The sequence below is a fragment of the Temnothorax curvispinosus genome, unplaced genomic scaffold (assembly GCF_003070985.1).
Source record: "Temnothorax curvispinosus isolate PA1 unplaced genomic scaffold, ASM307098v1 QBEX01016763.1, whole genome shotgun sequence".
In the NCBI taxonomy this organism is placed as follows: domain Eukaryota; kingdom Metazoa; phylum Arthropoda; class Insecta; order Hymenoptera; family Formicidae; genus Temnothorax; species Temnothorax curvispinosus.
In genome coordinates this window covers 420,619-441,559 of record NW_020226543.1, presented here as the reverse complement: position 1 = coordinate 441,559, position 20,941 = coordinate 420,619, and the positions used below count along the sequence as shown (strand labels likewise).

Genomic DNA, 20,941 nt, shown 5'->3' with positions numbered 1-20,941 from the left:
CTCTCTCTCATCTCACCTCCAGCACGCTGCATCCCCGCGGCGCACGCCCATGCGTGCGACGTGCGCGTGGTCGGCGGCGGCGCCGGCGAGGCGCCGCGCGACGCTGAGCGCCGACAGGAATCGGTTCCGCGCGACGGCCGACATCGCTGGATCCTCCGCCGCGCACTCCGCGTGTCCCGCGCGAGGAAAGTACGTAAGAAGAGAGAACCTGACCAGCCGAAACCGCGCGGGCTGGACTCACATCGGCGAGGAGCTCACGGTCGCGAACGCGTGGTAACCCGGGCCACTCCGAGTCGAGCACTCTCCACTCGCGGAGCCCGCGGTGTCCGGCGACTCGGGATCTCGCGGACGGGTTCGGGAGGAAAAGGGGGGAGGGGGAAAGAACGCAAAGGAAAAGAAACGGAAGGGATAACGATAACGGGCGCCGCGACGACGTCCAGACCGTCCAGTCGTGGCCAGCCGTGCCGACTGGAGGCGGAGCGGACCGCGGACCCTCGTCGTCGAACTTCGGACCTCGGGGGGGTGTCGCGCGGCCGCGTCACCGTCGCACTCATACGCGATGGGCACCGGCGCTCATCCGGCTCGACCGACTTTACGCGGCCTCCTGGCGACTATGGTGTGGCGTGACACGCCGCCGGCAGTCCCGGCACCGTCATACACATATATCGCTCATTACACCACGGACCAAAGAATCGTATGGTTGGCACGTTTCTAGTTTCTACGTGGAAGCCAGTCAGCTGTTAGCGACAAGGGGCGAAGAGGGAAAGCGGCATCGGCAGCTCGGCCGAGTCCGACCATTCCGACCGCGCGCTTCGGACGCGTTCGTGTGATCCGCGTATTAAATGAAACTGCTCCTCCAAACAGTGGCTCTCAACCGGGACGGGATTCGCCCTGAGGATTCAACGATTGCTGGAAAATTTCATGTTGTTTATTTTCATGTTTATTTACGAGCGACGGACTAGATATGCTTGACAAAATGTATTTTTGTTCTCCAGAGATAAAATGGCGAAAACGATCGGAGGGGATTACGTAGATAAATAATATATTAAACGTATTTTTCTTAAGTAATAATAATAGCGCAGTTTTGAACACTCTGGCTTGTCGTCATCTCTCTCGAACATTTTCCCCAAACTTATTAAATTTGCTATCTCATTTATTCCTACTATATTCTTCGTTCTATCGTTTATTTGTTGAACGGTCTCTTATTAGACGGCGGCGGCAGTCTGTACTTTGCCAATTCTAACTCAGCCTCCGCGAACGAGTCCACGTGGTAGCAAAAGTACTCGGGATTCTTGTACTCCTTGTCCTTGGAAGCGTTGGGCCCTACGGCTAAAAACAAATTCTCAAATTCAGCAGGCCTGGAGTCCCTGGAGATCTGCCTTTGGCGAATGCTCTCCGCGGAGAGCGATGTACTGTTTTAATCTTTAAAATCTTACGTGCGTTTGGTACTTTGACAACATTCTGGCTGAGGCCCGGCACGTCGGCGTTCACCGTGGATTGACCGGCGGCGCTCGAAGACTGTGCGCTCAACGTCCGTGAAGCGACGGTCGTTATATTCTGAAAACGCAACAATAACAATTGGAAAGCTTGCAAAGGCGGACCAGGTTAAAGGCTTCGCAAAAACAGTTTTAAACGCAATATACTCTGTTCCGCGATACGTACCTGTACTCGTCTCGCAGCGACGCGCAACATTTCGCGACGATTATAAACGACGATCGAATTATAATTTTGTCAAACGATTATGATTCGGAGTTATGAGTGTCCTTTTGACAATGAGCTCCGTCGCTGGCGTCGCTCCGTCGCTCCGTCCCTTTAACGTTCCTCCACGTGGAGAAATTTCAGTCTTGCCATTGGCGAGCATGCGAAAGGCAGAAATTGTAAGGACGTTTGATTGGTCCCTGGAAGAAGAAGAAGAAGTCTGATTGGCCTGGCTCATTCGGGAGGAACGATTGGTCGGCGTTGCGTAATACGAGCGCAATGCGTGACACGATCGAGTTAGCAACATTTATTTATCAAATATTCATCAAATATTGTTAATTAATAATAATATTATTATCTTGTACTCCTTGCATCTTAAAAGTATCTCTTACGCGAATAGGAAGAACTCGTCTCTTTTACCGCGAGCCCATCTCGTCCCCCCATCCTCGCCCCTTTCGTCAGCTGATATTGAGTTGAGGAAAAAGCAAAACACATCGTCGGTAATTTTCAATGCTACCAACCGTGCCTCTTCACGGCAGCAGCCAGGGTCCAAGTCTACTTTCGAGAATAACGAGAATTCGAGCACGCAACATCAACACGATACGTTCGCGTTCGAAGTATCCGCTGGTTACGGTGTGACATTAGCCCACATTAGCCTGGCCGACGTGCCACTGCCTGCCTTTATGGCGAATTGAGTCGGCGAGGCTAGACTTGCGACTCCCGGTGCGTACACGTACACACACGTATGTACAATACATATATAACCACCGATGTTATGTCATATCTTCAATCATAATATCTCCGTTTCGGAGTTTAACGCTCTTCTTCCTTCCTTCGTACAGGAGTATGTCGTTGTTGATTCACGACAGAGAGACGCCGTAGACGTATCGGTATGTGAACTACACGTTCGTGCGAGAGATGCGACGGTTCCTCGAGGACCGCAAACTACCTTGATTGTTACCTAAAACTGTTTTCGTAAACACGAACTTACGGCAGAGTTGAACCACGCAAGGTATGTCGGTTTTTTATTGTTGAACTAGCCACGCTAGTTCAGAGTTTATCAATAGGCCTGGTCTCTTTAACTGAACTTCTCGCACGGCACATCTTTTCTCTTTTTTCTCACCAACGTGAAAAGAAAAAGACGAAAGATGAACCGTGCAAGAAGCTCGGCTGAAAAAAATCGGGCCTTTTACTCCACATCGGAAGGAAAAGAGGCCCGTTCGTTTTAGCTGAACTTCTTGCGCGGTTCATCTTTTCTTCTTTTCTCTCCAACGTGAAAGGAAACGGAGAAAACATGAACTGTGTTCAAGAAGTTCAGCTAAAACTGGCCTACAATAAACTCCGAACTAGTGCGGCCAGTTCAGCAATGGAAAACGGACCCATAACTAGGTCGAATCCCGCGTGACACTTTATTTTCGACATTTGTACACATTGCAGTTATCACCCTGTATCTCTCACAAATTTACATCAAAATCAATTAGTCGGTTGATCGCGAATACTAAAAATGCAATAGTACGGACTGTGCACAGTCAGTAAGAAACTCTGCCGTGTACGGTCTGGCTCATGGCAATCTCTCTTTCTCTCTGTTTCAGCCTCAACCATGCTGGGAACTTATTTCTGGGAGAATTGGAGGTACAGCAATGCCCCGGAGGGCCAGAATCCGTTCGAAAAGATCGTCGGACTGACGAAATATGGGTTTGTCGGTAGTGCCGGAGTGGGCATATACGATTCCATACTCCTATCTCAGACAGCGGGCTTCTGGAATACGGTGAATTGCCTGTCCTACTGGGTGATACCGGTCACTGCCATGTGCGCCACGTTCGCCTCCGTGGCGTACACGACGACGAAAATTAGGGGGAAAGACGGCTATCTCAGTTACATTCTGGCCTGTACGTAACGTATCGACGTGTATCTCGGCGAGTGTTTTCGCCGGTCGACGTGTCGACAGCTATCGACATTCCTTCGTTGTTTACTCTCGTTGCAGCGTTAGCCACAGGCGGGATCTGCTATTGTTGGCAGAAGAAGGGTCCGTTCTCTCATCACTTTACGGTTTTATTGATGGGGTGCGCCACGATCAAGAAGTACGGCGACTTGAACGATTGGAATCCCTTGCCGTTGAACCCGGAAGTACGAGAGCAATATACCAGCATCCCGTTCGACTTCACCCTCACCAAGGATCCCAGGGGACGCAGGCCATGGGAGTAATATGATATTTCGTGTACAGAAAGGAAATAATTAGTGCTGACGTAAGTCAGGTGGGGAAATATTGTATAATTGATGATGTACAAGGAGATACCAAATGCGTATCTTTCGTCATGTATTTATTCAAGTTCTAGTACAGGAAATAAAAAGGATTGTAAAAAGGACGTCGTAGAGCCGACACGTGGAAGTATTACGTTAGCGTTTCACCCTTTGTGACCTGTCGAACAAACGCCGTTATGAAACCACCGATATAAATGATGGAAAATAAACGACAGAAAAAATACATATTCGGTATAGCAATGCCGTAAGAGCAATGTTACGTTATAGGTGTGCAATCAAGAAACAGATTGCCTTTTTGTAATCAATAATGCGATTTTTCAATGTAGATAGAAAACAAATTACTTACGCATGCCTCGAGATACTCGATTCTCCGTTCGAGGGTCGTGAGCTTTTCGTTGAGGACCGCTATCCTCGATCTACAAGACATATCTAAGAGAAAAAAAGAAGGTTATTGCAAAAGACATACAACAAGACTAAAAATATGCATGTTAAATTGATAGCAGTTTTGTGAGGGAAATATGGAGTCAATAGCGAATTACCAAAGGAATTGAGAAAATCCGTAATCTTCTTAATGCTGCCAGTGATAACTTCTATGTATTCGCGGTTAGCCCAGTCCTGTTGAATCTGTTTCTGTATCGCTTCCCGATGTATGGCTGCCATTCTCCTCGACGCCGCGGTGTATTCTCTCTCTTGCCGAGTCTCCTTTGGCTAAATTGCCGATGTAACGATGAGCGAAGAGTGTCCTCCAGACGGTTCTATCGCATTGTTTGGAATGTGTCAGGTCGTAGTCGAAGTCGTCGGAGATCAACAGGAGCGACGGGTGGCGACGGGGTAACTCGAAACACCGAATCGATTTAATTTTAGGGACCTCGTGCGGCAAAGCAGAAAGAGAGAGAAAAAGAGAGAGACTCTTTGATTACATTGATATCTGATAAAGATAGAAAAATGCTTCCGACTTGCTTTGGAAATTTCTCTAAATTCCCTATTCTTCAGCCAATCGACTGACTTCACACCGTGCTCCACACACACACACACACACACACGCTATCGTATATGCTGTATGATAATAATAGTCGGTGTAATTCAGCATAAGCGGCTAAAGTTTATTTATTTTATTTTGATACTGTAATTGTGGACGTGGATAGGTCGCCGGTTATCACGTCGTGTTGCGCGACGCTGCATATTCGTGACATTCCAGTGATTTCCATGATCTACCGCGGCTGACATCCCTCTTTTATTTGGTATAAGCCACGATGCTGCTGGTGAATCGTGCAATTTTATTAAATTTATTACTCGTGAGTTTTGCTCTCGGCGACCCCGAGGAGGAGCAAGGGGTTAAATACGCCAATAAATGCGAAGGTGGTGGGCAATTATATATTTCTGAGAGAGAAACGTAGTAAATTTAGAGCGTTAGCGTTAGAATATATATGATTTTCCATTAACTTAGGTTGCGGTCTACTTGACGCTACAAATACTTTGGAGTGTTCTTCTTCTCCTTCTTTCTTCATTGAAAGAAAAGAGAAGAGAAATGCTTCGAAGCATTTGTAGCGTCAAGTGGACCGCAGCCTTAATGTACTGGAAGATTAAGAAATTTTTTCTGCGTACAATAACTTCAAATCTTTAATAAAAATTACCTTTGAAATTAATGATAAATCTCTGTTGCAGTGTGCAAAGTTTTAGCTACAGAGCTCGAAGCTAGGCTCGACGAAACAGGAAAAACACATGATGTGTTAGAGATTGGATATTCGGTAGACGATGTTGCGCCAAAGAAGAAAAAGGAATATAAGAAGTCGTAAGTATCGGACTGAGCGAGACTGCAATGAGATTATTCTGATGAGATTGATATAATTTTCGTTTTTCCCCAGAGAATTGCGGTTAGTAGAATCCATGGAGGATGTTTGTGAGCGTATACTGGAATACAATATACACAAAGAGCGTACGGACAGTACGAGATTTGCGAAAGGAATGAGTCAAACGTTCAAAACGTTGCACGGCCTTGTGTAAGATATATTGTTAGCGCAATAGAGTACTGTATAGTGTTCTGAAAATTAATCGATATATGTATGATTACAGGGATAAGGGAGTTAAAGTAGAATTGGGTATTCCCTACGAGCTGTGGGACAAGCCTTCCGTAGAGATAACTACTTTGAAAACGCAATGTGAAAGCTTGCTAGAAAATCACGAAGCTGACATTGAAGACTGGTATCACAACCATCAGGGAGAGATTCCTTTAATTAGGTAGCAACCTAGAATATACCTGTCTCACATGTCCATTTTTCTATCAATGCAGATTAACTTTAGTAAATTAAATCGAGATTAAAGTTAATCTGCATTGAGAAATGGACATTAATCGTTTATATTATTTACGAAATCGGCATCTATTTTTTTTTAATGTTCACTGTTTAGATATTTATGTTCCGAGCGTGCATTGAAAGGACAAAATGATTCTTGTCTGTACGAGGACATCGGAAAAGACGTCAACAAACAAAAGAAAAAGAAAAAAGGGATATCTAAGGAAGAGACAAATAGTAAAGAAAATATGAAGGATAATTCTCAGAATACGAAGCAAGAATTGTAAACCTACGAGAATAAACGAACAAATTCGTATAGATACCTTTTATTAATGAATTAAGTAGAATGTGATCCTACATCCAATAGAGGTACAATATATGTACACACACACTACCAATTCTGTATATAAACGTAATCTGTAAATATTAGCATTGTCTATATACTTGGATATACGTATATGTGCCCTATTGTACTGTTGGAAATTTTATAATAAACTTCTTTTATATATTTTCTACAAGACTCACTTGTAAATGTACATATAGACCAATATAAGCGTCAATTCAAATGTTACGTTAATGTACGTACTAAAACATGTCAAAAAGTTTGTAGTTTTATTTAATACCAGTTAAAATATGTCAACCAAGTTTTACTTAATATGCCGGAAAGGTAGAGGCATAATTCTTATGAATATGAATCGTTTCATGAAAAAAATTATATTTGTATTAAATAAAGCACGTGGTTTATTATTTGCAGATGAGATACGCACTCTTCGCAGCAAAATTTGTTACATTCAAGTACAGATTGTATTAATCTTAAGATGGTTTGGGTTTATTTCTGAAGGGAGGCGGTATCCACTTGGATTTACCGCGAAGCTCTCTCAGACGCTCGAATTCCTCCTTGAAGTCCTTATGCTCGTCCCTGAAGAGACCGTAATCGCGCAGATGTGTCATCAACAGTTCCGTCTCTTTGAATCTCGGATAATAATCCACGATCTCCGGTCGCTTGTTCACCGGTTTCTCACTGAGGAGCTTCACGACCTTCATCGACTTCTGATTAGTCGGCCTAGTCACCTCGCCGAAGATTCGGTTACTCAAGCGATTCATACGCATGGCATAATTAGTGCCCACGTTCGCCAGATTCACGTATTTACTCATCTTGATTGTCAGACTGCCTCTTGTCAAGCCTATACGAAAGAAAGAAGGAAAGTAAGGTTAAAACCGACTTTACGAAGATCAGAATGAAACTTTTTAGGTTCGAGACAAACGACAGAAGTCAATTTTTGAAGAAATCCCATTTGTCTACCTCGTTATCTGTTTCTACGCGTAAAATTGTAGATCAAATTGTTAGTTTAAGCTTCGAACGAAGGTGAAAGCAGAGAAAAACATCGTCCACATGCCATAGTTCTACACATCTACATTTCTACAATCTCATTATTGTGCACAGCTGATTGCATACACTATACATGAACATAACCAATAATCAGCAAATTGGCGGCAAATTCGAAAATTGCAATTATAAATTGTGTAAGCGGATTTTATCTTTTAATATTAGCAGGAATTTAGTTTGTTTAATTTTGCTTATTCTGTTATCAGCAATGTAACTAAAAAGACGTACAATATTTAATAAGTGCATTATTATAGAGTTAATTTTAAAATATTATCTTTAATCTAACATTTGTGCTTTTTTGTCCCTAAAAGTGAAATTATTATGCATAATTATATTAAATAAATTATTAATTTTAATAAATCAAATTTTTTTTGCCATTTTGTTACAAGAAAACCGCACTATAAAGGGTTAAGGAAAAATTAATGAATATATTTGAGACGGGCATAGCTGTGATTTTTTACGAACGACTTTTTCTATTAAGAATATTTTTAATTTAACGATTGCATTTTAATTCTATATAAAAATAAAAGTCAGACATCGGAGATATGTGTGCATTCTCGCTGAATTATAAGTTCAACGCGTTCGTCAGCGAGTGCATTATAGGTGTATTGACGACGATTGAGGATATCGGCGGTGAAATTATTATTAAATTAGATTGCCCGGATTTTCCGAGGCTTCCGTAAGCGAATCGCGAAGCCCGCTAAAAGTCGCATCGCCGCAGAATTCCATCGCTCTTCGTCTAGGTAAGTACTACCTACTTGAACTTTCACGATTTATGTATCTCTCATAAATTAATTCTAACTTATTAAAACTAATAACGGCGATTGCAAACCGATTTGAGCGTGAAATAATTAATTTTAGTATTATTATTTAACGGAAAACTTTTAGTTAATTAGATCGTATAAATTATGATGTATTAATTGAAGCTTCAAAAATATCGATCTCGACTAATTTATTGATGCATTTCGTAAAACTGCAAACGATGAGCAATTAATTGTAAATGTAATTAGTTATCAGTGTGCAAAAATTAATTGCAAATTTTCTGTGCCTTCGCAAGAATCAATGAAGGCGATGTAGAAATCGTACAATCGTCGTACTATAAAATGCGAAACTTTTATTGTTACTTTATGCGCAATAAATCGCACGTTACAGTGGCATTTGAACTTTTAGCCTGGAATGCAATTGCGTTGCATTTCCTCTCAAGAATAATCCTGTGTGCGCTTTTAATTGAGGCGTTTACTTGACTGCAATTGTAACAACGGCCAATACGGGCCGAAACTGAAATTTTTCATTAAACGATTGGAAATCTGCATTTACGAGTTGCTTTATAAATATTTTTAATTTTAACAAATTAAATATGTTATAAAAATAATTAAGAGATATTATCTAGATGTTGAAAAAAAAACCGTATTGGATACAATCAAATATAATTATTTACATGATATTTTATTTAGTAATTTATGAGTAATTTATGCGACATTTTAGTCATAATTTTTCACATATGATTGCTCCAACTAATGATATCATAATAATATGATGCGATGTTGATAATGTTAGGAATCCCAGTGAGTAATATCCTGTTGCGATAACTTAAACACATTTAAATAATTCGAATTGATAAATAATAGGACTATTTACTTCTCATGTATTAAATAGGGAGGAGACACATTTGTATTATACAATTTAGAAGAATTTAGAAGAAATGATTAAAACGCAACTCAAAGTATTTTATACAATTTTAAGGAAACACTCGGCATTGCTTTATTTACTTTTTATATATCTATTTTTGTTGAATATTATAATATTATATATTATAATATTAGTGCGGCATTACTGAAGGTTATCAGTCGTACTTCCCTATATCATATGTGGGTGTGTGATAGCAGTTTCTTATCGTATAATATAAATACGCGTGTCCGCCGTCATTTGTCATTTGTTCTCGAAGATTTATATTGTCGACGTAATAGCATAATAATCATGCTGCGATACATGTTAGTACTTTTATACGTGATAACGTATTGTACGGCAAATACGGAAAGTCCAATTGGAACTGATACGGCAATCAATGGATTGACAGGTAAATTAATAAGAAATGAATTGTAATATCACTTTAGGATTAGCAAATACACTTTAATTTACTTGAAACTTTAAAGAGAGAGGAGGAGAATAATATTTCGTGTCATAACTATATGTTTTGAATGTTAAATTGAATATTTTTTATTAATTTATATATTTTACATCATAATACATATTTCATCGTGATCGATGTAGGGAAAAATATCTCAATTTACAAGACTTTCCTACAGCTGCAAGCAAGTTATTACCAAACGCAAATGGAAATTTGTCTCCGGCACAGCAGGTTATTTACATTTACGGACCGCGTCAATGGAAAATGCAAGATGGTATCAATCTGATAGAAAAAGCAGGAAGCGATTACCTTATTACGCCTGGCATGGGTGCTCATAAACTTCACGCCCGCAAGGTGCCATGGAACAAAGCTCGTAGAATTTGCATTCAAGAAGGGGGTGAGTTCCTATTGTGAGTTTTTTATGACGGTTCATCGAAATGCTCCGCCACGTTTCCACCATTTTCCGCGAGCAATAACATTTCATCGTGAATCGCCCTTTGCTGAACTGTCTTTTATATATCAAGAATACGGCATCCAATGAGACTATAGAAATGCGTGCAAAAGTTAACGAGTAAATCTTGGTCGCGCTTTCGTGTCGCTGACAGATGATTTCCGAATTTCATTGTCAGTCACAAACGAGTTAGATAACAGCAAAAGTCACGTAAATTTATACGGATTAATGCGAATCTGCCTGTCGGCGTAGGTCATTTGGCTGTCATTAACTCCAATTCGGAGGAAAAGCTGCTGTTGCACATTTTGGAGGAGAACAAGATAGATCGGGCATGGCTCGGTGTACACGATCTCTACGAGGAGGGCGATTGGAACACGATCACGGATGAATCTCTGGAAGCCACGGGCTACTCAAAATGGACTTTGAAAATTGCCAACGAACCCGACAACCATAACGGGAAGCAGCATTGCGGAGTCCTCCTAAAGGACGGCGGGATGGACGATACCGAGTGCACCGCGGCAGTTGCCTTCTTCTGCGAAATTACCGTCTGAATCAGCGAATCCTCATAAATCGTGCGAACGCGAGATCATAATCGGACGTTGTAACGATACGCGATTTATCAAAGGTTTATAATTAAATAGTCATCCTGAGATGTGCTATCAAGATCGAATTAACAACGTCGTGTGATAATGCAGGCGTATTTTCACGATTAATGAAAGCGATTATAGGTCATAAGCTCTATTTTTATACCTAACGATTATCTTTAAGGATGTTGAATGCTGTGGAACATGCGTAAAACATACTAAGAAATGATGAAAGGAGACTATTATCTTCTTACAAAATATACTTAAGAATGTCGATTCTTTAGAAGCAATATAATTGATAGAACATAAAGAGGACGATTGAAAAATAATATAATATAAACAAAAAATGGGAAAGACTTGTTTTCTCTAGATTATAACTGTAATAGTTAAAATTAACGGAAGACATAAAGTGAATTTTAACTAGAACCACTTTAAACATCTTGCCTCCGTTATTGAGAACACCGCAGTCGGGAGGATAGGAGAGACTCGTCGCAACTTAAAGGTCAAAGAGCACTCGTATTCCCTGTTTCTCCCAACTACTGGATTCGTAAACCGCGTATATATACAAAGGGCAATACTGTTCACAAAGCTTCAATCATCGCGACCCCATCTGACGTTTACATATCGGTTTGCATTCGTCGTGTTTCGCGAATGAATACAAACGCCGGCGATCGGGCCAGATTACGGTGATGAGATTTCGGTTGATCTCTCCCGTCGCGGGGGCGGGGGGGTCGAGTTTCCCTCTCGTCGTCCCCGACGAGGCCGTCGTTCGCGTTTATACGGGCACAGCGCCCGATAGCTATATACACTCACAAGCCGTCCTTATTGATTTTCCTGGTGTAGGCGCACGCGCCATCCCGTTCCCGATTTTGCGACAAGGGGGGTGCGGCTGTAACCATGGATCCCAGTGTACTCGCCACCATGGACAAGGACGCACTGAAGAAGCAGATCGAGAACATGAAGTACCAGGCGTCCATGGAACGGTGGCCCCTGTCGAAGAGTATCGCGGCGTAAGTGCATCGTCGGCGCCAGTCGAATCGTCATCTTCGTCGTCGTCGTCGCCGTCGTCGTCTAGCTTGCACTGCTAGTTGTCTATTCGTTCTTCCGCCCTGCTTGCGTATCATTTGCACACGTCTATGGATACCCGAGAAGACCCGTCGCCCTCGCACGCAGGTGTATCCCAGAAATCCTGCCAATTTCTGCCGATTGTGGATCCAGCGGCGAATTTCTGAAGCGGAGTTTTCTCCAGAGATTGAAAATTGAATTGGAATTTATTACTTTTTGTTGTGATTTCCCTCTTATTGTCATCAGATACCGGTGCATCTGAATCTTAAATTAATTTTCTAAATTCTTATCGAAATTTATTTGAAATCTAATTGCTTGTATGTGTGTTCGTTTACACATAAATTTAACTTAACGTTACCTTTTTACATTAATGTTCAATGTCATCATTACTGTTGACGCATAGGTATCGAACAGCCGCCATTTTTCATTGAAAGTTGCATGATCTGTGCTTAAATGCGATTTCTGGGATATTTATTTAATATTTTCTTTTATTTAATATTAGAATTGATTCCTGATACTAATCAGGAAAACTATAGTTCTGTTTTTTTTCTTTAATCTTTGCCTCATTCGAACGAAATGTAATAGCTCATCTTGCACTCATTTGCTACTGGACAAGTGACTGATATAGAAAATAAGTACTTATCTTTATTCTTCATTTATTATAATTTTGTATTGTTATTAATGTTAGCCAATAGGATATGTATATGTATGTATTCGTTATATGTATTCGTAATATTCGACTTGTAGATCACTGTAACATTATACGCATAAGGCACATCTTTTCTTCAATTGTTAACACATTTTTTTTTGTCTATTCTGGTCTCTGAGTAATCGTTAAGTATTTTTATATAATTTAAGTACACTCAATAAACAAGAAGTACCATTAGGTCCGTGGATCTCGAGCTAGCGCATTTAGTTTTTGCAGCACGGGCGTTGTCTATTCGTTCTACAAGCGCTTTTTAACACTTCAGGTATTCTCTATGTACAAGGCACATTGCGCGAAGGCTGTTTAACGGTAACAGCTGTAGTTCCTAGTTCCTGAATAACCGACGATGTATAATTTTCGCCGGTGCGTAATCGTAGAATGCCTTTCCAGATGAATTGGTTCGCGCATAAACCTACGTAATACCGTAATCACCGCAGGTTGTTTTCGTTCAAGGTTCAACTGTGTCCATTTCAGCTTCAGCTGAAGGATAACGTTATTAAAAATTGAATAAAAATTTATTTTTTTAATTTGTAATTACGTATATTAACCACAGTTACGAATGCATGCACAAGCAGCTTTTCTCAGTTGCTTGAAAAAATATGGCAAAAAAAGGAAAAATATACGATAAACGCGATCCTATCTAATGGAAGTAAAAAATATTTTATTATAATTGTATGATATACATATATTGGGTTGGCAAATAAGTTTGTTCGGTTTTTTCTAGTCAAAACCAGTCAAAAAACCGAACGAACTTATTTGCCAACCCAATATTAAAGAGAACACGAGAGCCAAAATTGGGAAAATGTTTTAGAAGTCAAGGGTATAATTTTTTTACGTGTCTTAAAATTTACTGATTAAAGTCTTAATCGGTATTACATTTTGGAAGGGCATCACCAATCATTATTTCAAAGATAACATTGATCAGTGTAACTTAGAAAATTTGTTATCCATTATGCGCGAAATGTGGAATTGAATTTTTATTGCCACGAGTTAAAACCGCAATTGCTACGAAATGTGCATGCTCCTGATCGCGGCGTAGGTGTTCCGGTGTTCCCGATATCGCGTTTTCCTCGCCTCGTATAGCGCTGCTGCGCCTTTTCCCAGATAAGTCATCTCGCGCGCGCCCATGTGCAGCCGCCGCGGCACAGTCAAGGCTGTGAATTGTATGCTCGACGTCCCCGTGTTACGTGGAGAGGGACAGGATCTCCTTGGAACTCGGCGGTGCGTGTATTCTCGCGTTAATCGCGTTTTCGCGCGGCACACGATCACTTTCAGGGGAACGCGCGCGTATTTGTGATACGCGCAAATAGGAGCGCCGAACCTGACGTCGCCGTGCCGCGCCGGTCGGCGATTATGATGACTCAATGACCGGCGATGATCGGCGGTGATCTAATTGGAACCGCCGCGCACTGCGCCAGCTGGTCCCCGATCCGCGATCGTCCCTCAACTTCTTACGGTTTCGTCACGCGCAAACGAAAGGGATCGCGCGGAAAGAGATCGCGCGAGGATTATCCCTCGCCGCGGTCCGTTCGGCTCCAGCTAATTATATCCCTCGCCGTGTCGCGCGCTCTCGCTATATAATGATCGAGCGCGGCCGAGTTATTGCGAGACTATAAGCTCGCAAAACGCGATCGGCTCTGCGAATTTAACTCACGCTCCGACTGATTTAATGACGGCGTTAACGACCTTTTGTACAGTAACGAGCCTATACGGAGAAAATATTGTATTATAAATTACATAAAACGCAACAGTACTCGAGTTAAATACTTCTCTTTTACCTCGGTGGACAATTTGATTATATTTTTAGTTATATGTTATTGTAATATTCAATTACAATAATTCGTTTTTAAAAGGAAACTTATATTATGAACGTGCTATACGCTCTCGTTTCAAAAGAAACTTTTATTTCTGGTTGCTTTTATTAATATACTATTTCAGATATCCTTTCTCTTAATTGATTTTCACCGGTAGGACCGACACTTAAAAATATCGAACCTGTTGAATACGAGCGAAAGCATCCCCGGTCACCTGCACCGCGGCGTTTCGCAAGATTGCATCAATATCTCGCGCGAGACGAAAGATAGCGGAAGGATCCAGGAAGCGGGCGTGTGGAAACGTATCGTCGTATTATCGGGGCGCGAGATTAGGGGATAAACAGAAAGAGGAAAGAGAGGAGAAGGAAAAAAACGGGGGTGACGCGCGGAGCGAAGGGAGGAGAGGGAGAGGAAGGCGGGTGCTCCGCCGCCTTTCACCGCTCGAGAAGTCGCGCGAGACCGCGGAAATTTTTTGCTTTCGCGCGCGATACTTAACTCGCCTCGAAAACCGAAGAAAACAACCGTCCGGTCGTCGTTTGGCCTAAACGCACGCGAGCGCGCGCGCGCGGTTCCGCGTCGTTCCGCAAGCGGGATCACGCGCCGGAACAAGAAGATCGGGGCGCCTACTTATACTTCCCGCATGTGCCCGCTCGATCGTATCGCGTCCATTAGCGATGCGCCCATGCGCCACGGCCGGTTTCTCGCTAACGATCTAATTCCGGTTTAATTGAGAGAGCTGGTCGTACACAGAGACACAAATCGAAATTATCGCGCGTGAAATATCGATATATGCTAACCGGCACGATGGTAGCGGCGGCCGCGGCCCGGCGGCGTGACGCGCGTCTCGGTTCCTGAATTTAGGATGACCTCCTTTAAACTCGGCTGAACCCGACGCCTGTTGCATTCATTGGCACGCAATGTGGGTCGTTCTCTTCCGACGCTCTTCTTTTCGTGGAAGTCCTACTATTCGCGATCAACAGCGTTTACGATTATTAATAAACAATCAAATATGATTTAGAATTTATAATTTATAACATGAATTATAATCGAAATTATTCTTTACAAGGGAGAAAGAAGGGGAAAGGGGTAAACTGTAAATTTTACTTCTTTATCTCATATATAAAATAAAAATTTGTACCTTCTTTCTCTTTTTTACTAATTAGGTTCAAGAAATCTGGAGTTAACGTGCCTCTGTTTAAAAATTTTGTGACACAAATATAATGTCGGCGGCGCGCGAATGTTTAGCGAAACTGGAAATACTGGAATACCATACTTGTCGCCAGCATTTTTGTCAATCAGATAGTTTCACTCGATCATCGTGCGTTAAATTGCGGCTTCCATTCTCGTCCGCCAGGCCGTAAAGATAGACACGAAAGTGAGACAAACCGCGAACTCGAGCGTGAAGTGAACAGAATCGCCATTCATTTCGTTTCATACCGACCGATCCGCTCGACGAGGCTCTCTCCATTTGGCATCGCGACTCGCGGGGATTCGGAATCGCTCCGATTTCGATGCGATTGCCGGCTCATTATATAAACGACGGTCGCTAAATAATAGTTCGTCGCAGAAATCGCGAATCGGTAACATTACGACACGGGTGTCGGGGGAAGGTCGTTCACCCGCACTTAAAAATTGCGCGACGGACGCTGATAAGTGAAAGTCCGCGCGATCCCCGCACGAACTCTGATAAATCAATACCGCGATCAAGCACGAAATGCGATTATTGCTAGTCAAATAAAATTTACGTGCAATCGTAACGTAAGAATACGATATGAGAGAGAAATATTCTCTCGCTCGTTATAAAAAGCCACGTGTTTTATCGCTCGTATTGTGGAAATTAAAAAAAAAAACATTTCGCGCGACTAGGATTAGGATGATTATAGTTTAACTCATCATTTCGTAAATTTCTTTACTCATAATATTTATTTATCTTAATTTCATTATTTATTTGAATTAATACGAAAAAAAAAAATTTTCTCTACGGGCATTTGTTGAAAGAAGACATGTAGCTACCAAGTGATTCTTAATGCGTCGACCTCGTCATTCATGCGCGCAAACGCGCTGCAGCTGTCACTCAAAATAAATCGCGTATTTGCTCAAGCACATGTTCCGACGTTGAAGGCTTGCACGACAATGTTGAACCATAGTTTACAGCCGTCGTTTATGTGCGCAATAAAAAAAAAACACGCAGTGAAGGGTTAAACGCGCGCGTGCGGCGTTAAACCGACCGACCGGCGCGTCGCTCTTGTATCCCGCGGGAAGGAATGTCCACGGACATTTTGCGCTTGGCGAGCGTCTAGGTGGCAACAAAATTCGAAAGCTTCGTGCCGTTTTGTCGTCGTGCCGCTTGCGCCGCGGCAACTCTCCTTGAACGCAAAATCGGCCGCGCGCGAGCGAGAACCGAGAGAACCGAGAGTCCCTTTCACCGACTTCCTCGCGAAACGCGAACGATCGGATCGGCCGCTCTACATGCGGAGGCGCGAACTTATCGGCGATCTACTAAATCGGAGGTAGCGTATCCACGCGTGCACGAGTCTCGCGTCTCGCGCGGGACCATTCTCCACGAGATCCTGGAAAAACGCCAAATCTGCGCCTCCGGCGAGTTTTGAGCGCGAGCAATGCACCGAAACGCGCGATACACTGTTAAATATTAAAATATGTAACCTTTTGTTACTTTTGGCCACCAGGTGTGTGTTGAAATTTATTATTTTAGCTTCATTAGGTTTAACTTCATTAGTTAAATTAACAACATATTGAATAGGAGCAATGATGATAATAGGATTGATTAAAAATGACTGAAATTGAGTATTATTTGACACATACGAATTCAACAATGTGTCCCGAGAATAAAATATTCGTTATCAAGAGAAATGCACGCGTATAATAATAATTTGACATATCTTCTTGTCCTCAAATAAAAAAAAAACTTTTATTGAAGAAGCCAAAGATAACATGTTACAATTTGCGATTAATAACGAATAAAAAGATCTACGGTAATATTCTGAAGTTTCTGAACGAATATTTTATACTTAAAATAAATTTACCTGATCGTCCTTTCTCGCGCATGTTCTAAATAAGTAAGAAACGCGACTTTACGAAGAGATAAAGGGTCGCGCAATGAGGAATTAATTCCACTAGAACGAATCACAATCGCACGTTTATTGCGCCATAGTCTTAGGTAAGCTGCACGGCAAGCCGGAGTAGTAACGCATGTTGCTAGGTTGCAATTTCAGCATTACGCGAGACTGACGTACCGGCTTGACCCTCTTATTCTTCTTCTCGGCAGGATGCGGGAGTACGTGGAAGAGAACGAGAAAAACGATCCGCTGATACACGCGCCCGACAAGAAGAACAATCCCTGGGCCGAGAAAGGCAAGTGTATAATCATGTAATCGGGGCCAGAGCGCGGTGGAAGGGCAACAGAAGAAGAAGGAAGCGTGCATACAAAAACCGTGGGGGGAGGGGGAGGAGTCCGGTTGTTCATCCGCGGCAAAGGGAATCTCAGCCAGAGATCACGAAGCGGGGAGGGAGGAGGAGAAGCAAGAGGAGCAGGAGGAGAAAACGCAAGGAGGAAGAGGAAGAGATATGCCCGGTGGACGTCCGCTGCGATTCGATCGCGGTTCGCGGATCTACCCGATCGTCATCGAAGCGATCGTCGACCGGCAACCCTGATGCCGAAATAGAAACGTGGGCTACGATCGATCCCGCAGTCGATCTGTGCCGATCGAAAATCGGACTGAAGCCAAATCCGTTTGCCGGACCGTTCCGTTCCTCCGGGACCACGATCGCGCGGCGTGCGGCTTTGCCGGCCAATTTCCCGACCCGTGTCGTCTCCGTCAGATCCATCATATCGTCATCCTTCGCTAATTGTTATATTCGTAAAGATATTCCGAGATAACTCGAAGCCTGTGCATCGATCGGCCCGTTGACACAGACAAAAGGATACGAAAACAAGATAAAAGATTAAAAAAAAAAAAGAAAAAAATAACGAAAATGACGATCGTATAAATCTTATGAAACAACCGCGTCGTTAATTTGCGTCAAATTCAAAACGTCTTGCGTTCGCGAGGTACCAACGGGGCGCAGAGGCGAGAAGCGAGAAGAAAAAGGAGGAAAACACCTGGAAGATTTGTGAAAACGGATGAACCACTTCCCGGCTCGATCAACGTCGAATTAATCGCCGCATGCCACGCGACGTACCGCCCTGTACATCTCATTCGCCGATGCATTCACTTGCCGTGTTAAAACTCTCTCCATTCACCGATCAACCCATGAACGCAATTTATTCTTAACGTTACGTGTATACATAAATCTATATATATATATATATATTCGTATTGTACAAGCGTACAGTTAATTACTGTAACGGATAATTTTAATTAATCTTGTATGTACCTCTGCGCGAATTTCTTACGAAAATATATAACACGACCAGCGACTGAAAATCCAAAATCCTGTTTTCTGCATTCGTTACTCGTCTCTCAGGGAAACGCGTGCACGGCAGAATCGTCACACATAAAGTTCTTAAATTGAAAATCGCGAGTCTTCAATTTAACGAAAAATCATCTGAAGTGCGACCGGAATCGCTCTACCGCGGCATGACATTCGATTCTCTCTTTCGCTTTTTCTCTTTCTTCCTCGTCGTCTGACTAGTTGCTAGCCGTTTCTACTGACAATCACGATATGTACGCCCGCGGGATTCTGGCATCGCTACACTCTCTATTTATCGAGATACGAGATATTCGATGATGCACGCGCATGAGATTCCGCAATTGCTAAAAATTCTCCGCGTTTTTAATTTCTTATTAACAATATTAACGTACATATGTAACTTATTAATCAAACGACGAGGTGTTCGAATACTATCGTATTGCTATTTTTATATTCGAATCGGTGGAATGTAAACTGCGTGAATATGTTTTGTTTAATGATTAATTATTGTTACGAAAAGGCGTCGATACTTCAATTTGCCAAAAAAGTGTTACAAACAATTGTGAGACAACTTGTATAGAGAACGCATGTATTATTATTTGTATAGGAAACTTGGAATTTTTATCGAGACAATTCTCATGTATATGAAAGATAAAATGTGATGACATAATATGCCGAAAATAAAGTTGACTGGAACGCAAATATAGATCGATAAACGCATGGAGTTTGATTTAAGTAAATTCTGTACGCTTTCTAAGAGAAGTTATTGTTTCGTTTCTTGCTAGTGTTTATTTAAGTTAGAATTGCACATAATTCTTGTTTAATTATAAATAACAGATATATACGTGTAAATGTCTGGAAACTTTCTTTTTACAAATTTTTAATCCAGTATCCCTGTATATAAGTGAGTTCTGTAGGGTTCGATATTTTCTCAGATTCGCGGAACAGCGTGTTTTGCCGTCGCGTCGGTTCCAATTTCGTAATACGATATCCAGAGTATAATTTTAAACAAAACCGTATTACAACCGCTTTTGTTTCACACAACACAAAACCCGCAGCGTGAGCGAGCGCTATCGCGAAACCACGAACAAAACCACGTTCCGACTCCGAGAGTTATGCGCTTTTAGAGGCGGAACTTGATACGTTCGCGCGCGCGGTTTTGCCCGGCTGCGTTCGGCCGTCCTCTGAGAGTCTCTATCGAAAATTACCTTATATAAAATCTCATTTAAACGATAGAAGAAGCCTCCAATTTGTTGCGCGCCGTAATCGGCGTCAGGTACTTGGAAATCAGGGGTTTCCAGTCACGAGCGTATTGGGTAATCCCCCATTGACATGCGGAAAGGAAGAACATAACGTATAACAAATAAAACTCCTCCCCCCCCCTCTGCGGAAAAGTAATTTTCGAAACCCGTTTATACTTATAACCGCGAGTGCGCGGCGAGGTTCGTGGAAAAAGGGTTAACGACCGTTTCCGATAAATTGCGTTGTCCGAGCAATTTATATTTCTCTATAACGTTAATTATGCAGATACTTACGGATCGTTAGGATCCGCCTGACGGCGAAGAGAAAGGATGAGCGACAAAGGAAGGTATTTTTCATACAGGCGAGGTATTAAAATTTTTACACGTATAAACAGCGAGGAGAGACGATGTGAAAAAAAAGGAAAAGAAAATGAAAAGCGGGCAAGACCCGCAGGGGAAGAATCGCGAGAGTCTCACTTTCGCCTCTTAAACGAGCGAGAAGGTTTGAGAATCGACAGACGGCGTGTGCCTCCGTGACAGTTAGCGACGCGAATTAGAATTTAGAATCTCTCTTCCTGGGAGTCATTATGTGCGATTAATTTGCGAAATAATTTAACGTACCTAAGTAAGTCAGCGTTCGTTACAGTTGTGAACATTGTAGCGAGCGGGTACAATTAAATTCTGCAGTTTACTTTCGAGGTGCCGCGACATAAATGATTATCATGTGCGTCGGAGCTTGAAAGAGAATCTGTACGCACAAGTATTATAGCCCAAGCTGTTTGTTTTAAGGTCTTAAAATGTGCGATCAGTTATTACAATTTGCAATATGTAGATTGGAACGTTTAAAATGAATCATTGTTCACTTGCAAAGTCGGCAGAGCAT

The 20,941-nt window shown here is 42.2% G+C and overlaps 8 protein-coding genes across 13 annotated transcripts in view; 4 read left to right on the top strand and 4 right to left on the bottom strand.

Moving 5' to 3' along the window:
* Positions 1–801, bottom strand: part of LOC112466955 (farnesyl pyrophosphate synthase-like) — a 9,070-nt gene extending 8,269 nt beyond the window's left edge. Inside the window, exon 1 of the mRNA XM_025035330.1 lies at positions 17–801. Coding sequence (XP_024891098.1) covers positions 17–144 — 128 coding nt within the window. The 5' untranslated portion in view covers positions 145–801. The remainder of the gene's footprint in view (positions 1–16) is intronic.
* LOC112466956 overlaps positions 1–4,064 on the top strand; it is a 6,588-nt gene extending 2,524 nt beyond the window's left edge. Inside the window, exons 1-3 of one of the 5 annotated variants that reach the window (XM_025035333.1) lie at positions 2,195–2,421; positions 3,291–3,587; positions 3,683–4,064. In XM_025035333.1, coding sequence (XP_024891101.1) covers positions 3,299–3,587; positions 3,683–3,903 — 510 coding nt within the window. In that variant the 5' untranslated portion in view covers positions 2,195–2,421; positions 3,291–3,298 and the 3' untranslated portion in view covers positions 3,904–4,064. Of the gene's footprint in view, positions 1–2,194; positions 2,442–2,527; positions 2,583–2,608; positions 2,711–3,290; positions 3,588–3,682 lie in introns of those variants that run through there. The other 4 variants (XM_025035332.1, XM_025035335.1, XM_025035334.1 and 1 more) reach the window with 4 other exon arrangements.
* Positions 918–1,803, bottom strand: LOC112466957. The gene is made up of 3 exons (XM_025035337.1): positions 1,663–1,803; positions 1,437–1,557; positions 918–1,329 (listed from the first exon to the last, which is right to left on the bottom strand). The coding sequence occupies exons 1-3, from the start codon at positions 1,690–1,692 to the stop codon at positions 1,184–1,186; spliced, it is 297 nt and encodes a 98-aa protein (XP_024891105.1). The 5' UTR covers positions 1,693–1,803; the 3' UTR covers positions 918–1,183.
* LOC112466958 (probable protein BRICK1-B) lies at positions 4,003–4,779 on the bottom strand. Its single transcript, XM_025035338.1, has 3 exons — positions 4,500–4,779; positions 4,307–4,389; positions 4,003–4,117 (listed from the first exon to the last, which is right to left on the bottom strand). The coding sequence occupies exons 1-3, from the start codon at positions 4,618–4,620 to the stop codon at positions 4,091–4,093; spliced, it is 231 nt and encodes a 76-aa protein (XP_024891106.1). The 5' UTR covers positions 4,621–4,779; the 3' UTR covers positions 4,003–4,090.
* Positions 4,780–5,016: 237 nt separating this feature from the next.
* Positions 5,017–6,759, top strand: LOC112466964 (protein canopy 4). The gene is made up of 5 exons (XM_025035346.1): positions 5,017–5,319; positions 5,626–5,752; positions 5,826–5,960; positions 6,034–6,198; positions 6,367–6,759. The coding sequence occupies exons 1-5, from the start codon at positions 5,214–5,216 to the stop codon at positions 6,536–6,538; spliced, it is 705 nt and encodes a 234-aa protein (XP_024891114.1). The 5' UTR covers positions 5,017–5,213; the 3' UTR covers positions 6,539–6,759.
* A 204-nt stretch (positions 6,760–6,963) lies between these two features.
* On the bottom strand, positions 6,964–7,685 carry LOC112466965 (28S ribosomal protein S33, mitochondrial). The gene is made up of 2 exons (XM_025035348.1): positions 7,555–7,685; positions 6,964–7,435 (listed from the first exon to the last, which is right to left on the bottom strand). The coding sequence occupies exon 2, from the start codon at positions 7,404–7,406 to the stop codon at positions 7,065–7,067; it is 342 nt and encodes a 113-aa protein (XP_024891116.1). The 5' UTR covers positions 7,407–7,435; positions 7,555–7,685; the 3' UTR covers positions 6,964–7,064.
* A 1,875-nt stretch (positions 7,686–9,560) lies between these two features.
* On the top strand, positions 9,561–11,227 carry LOC112466952 (hemolymph lipopolysaccharide-binding protein-like). 2 transcript variants are annotated; one of them, XM_025035327.1, is made up of 3 exons: positions 9,561–9,715; positions 9,945–10,163; positions 10,470–11,227. In XM_025035327.1, exons 1-3 carry the CDS (start codon positions 9,616–9,618, stop codon positions 10,766–10,768), a joined length of 618 nt encoding a protein of 205 aa, XP_024891095.1. In that variant the 5' UTR covers positions 9,561–9,615; the 3' UTR covers positions 10,769–11,227. The 2 variants fall into 2 exon arrangements, with proteins under 2 accessions (XP_024891095.1, XP_024891094.1); XM_025035326.1 differs by having other exon boundaries at positions 9,933–10,163.
* An 81-nt stretch (positions 11,228–11,308) lies between these two features.
* On the top strand, positions 11,309–19,523 carry LOC112466953 (guanine nucleotide-binding protein subunit gamma-e). The gene is made up of 2 exons (XM_025035328.1): positions 11,309–11,811; positions 17,673–19,523. Exons 1-2 carry the CDS (start codon positions 11,699–11,701, stop codon positions 17,776–17,778), a joined length of 219 nt encoding a protein of 72 aa, XP_024891096.1. The 5' UTR covers positions 11,309–11,698; the 3' UTR covers positions 17,779–19,523.
* The last annotated feature ends 1,418 nt before the right edge of the window (positions 19,524–20,941 follow it).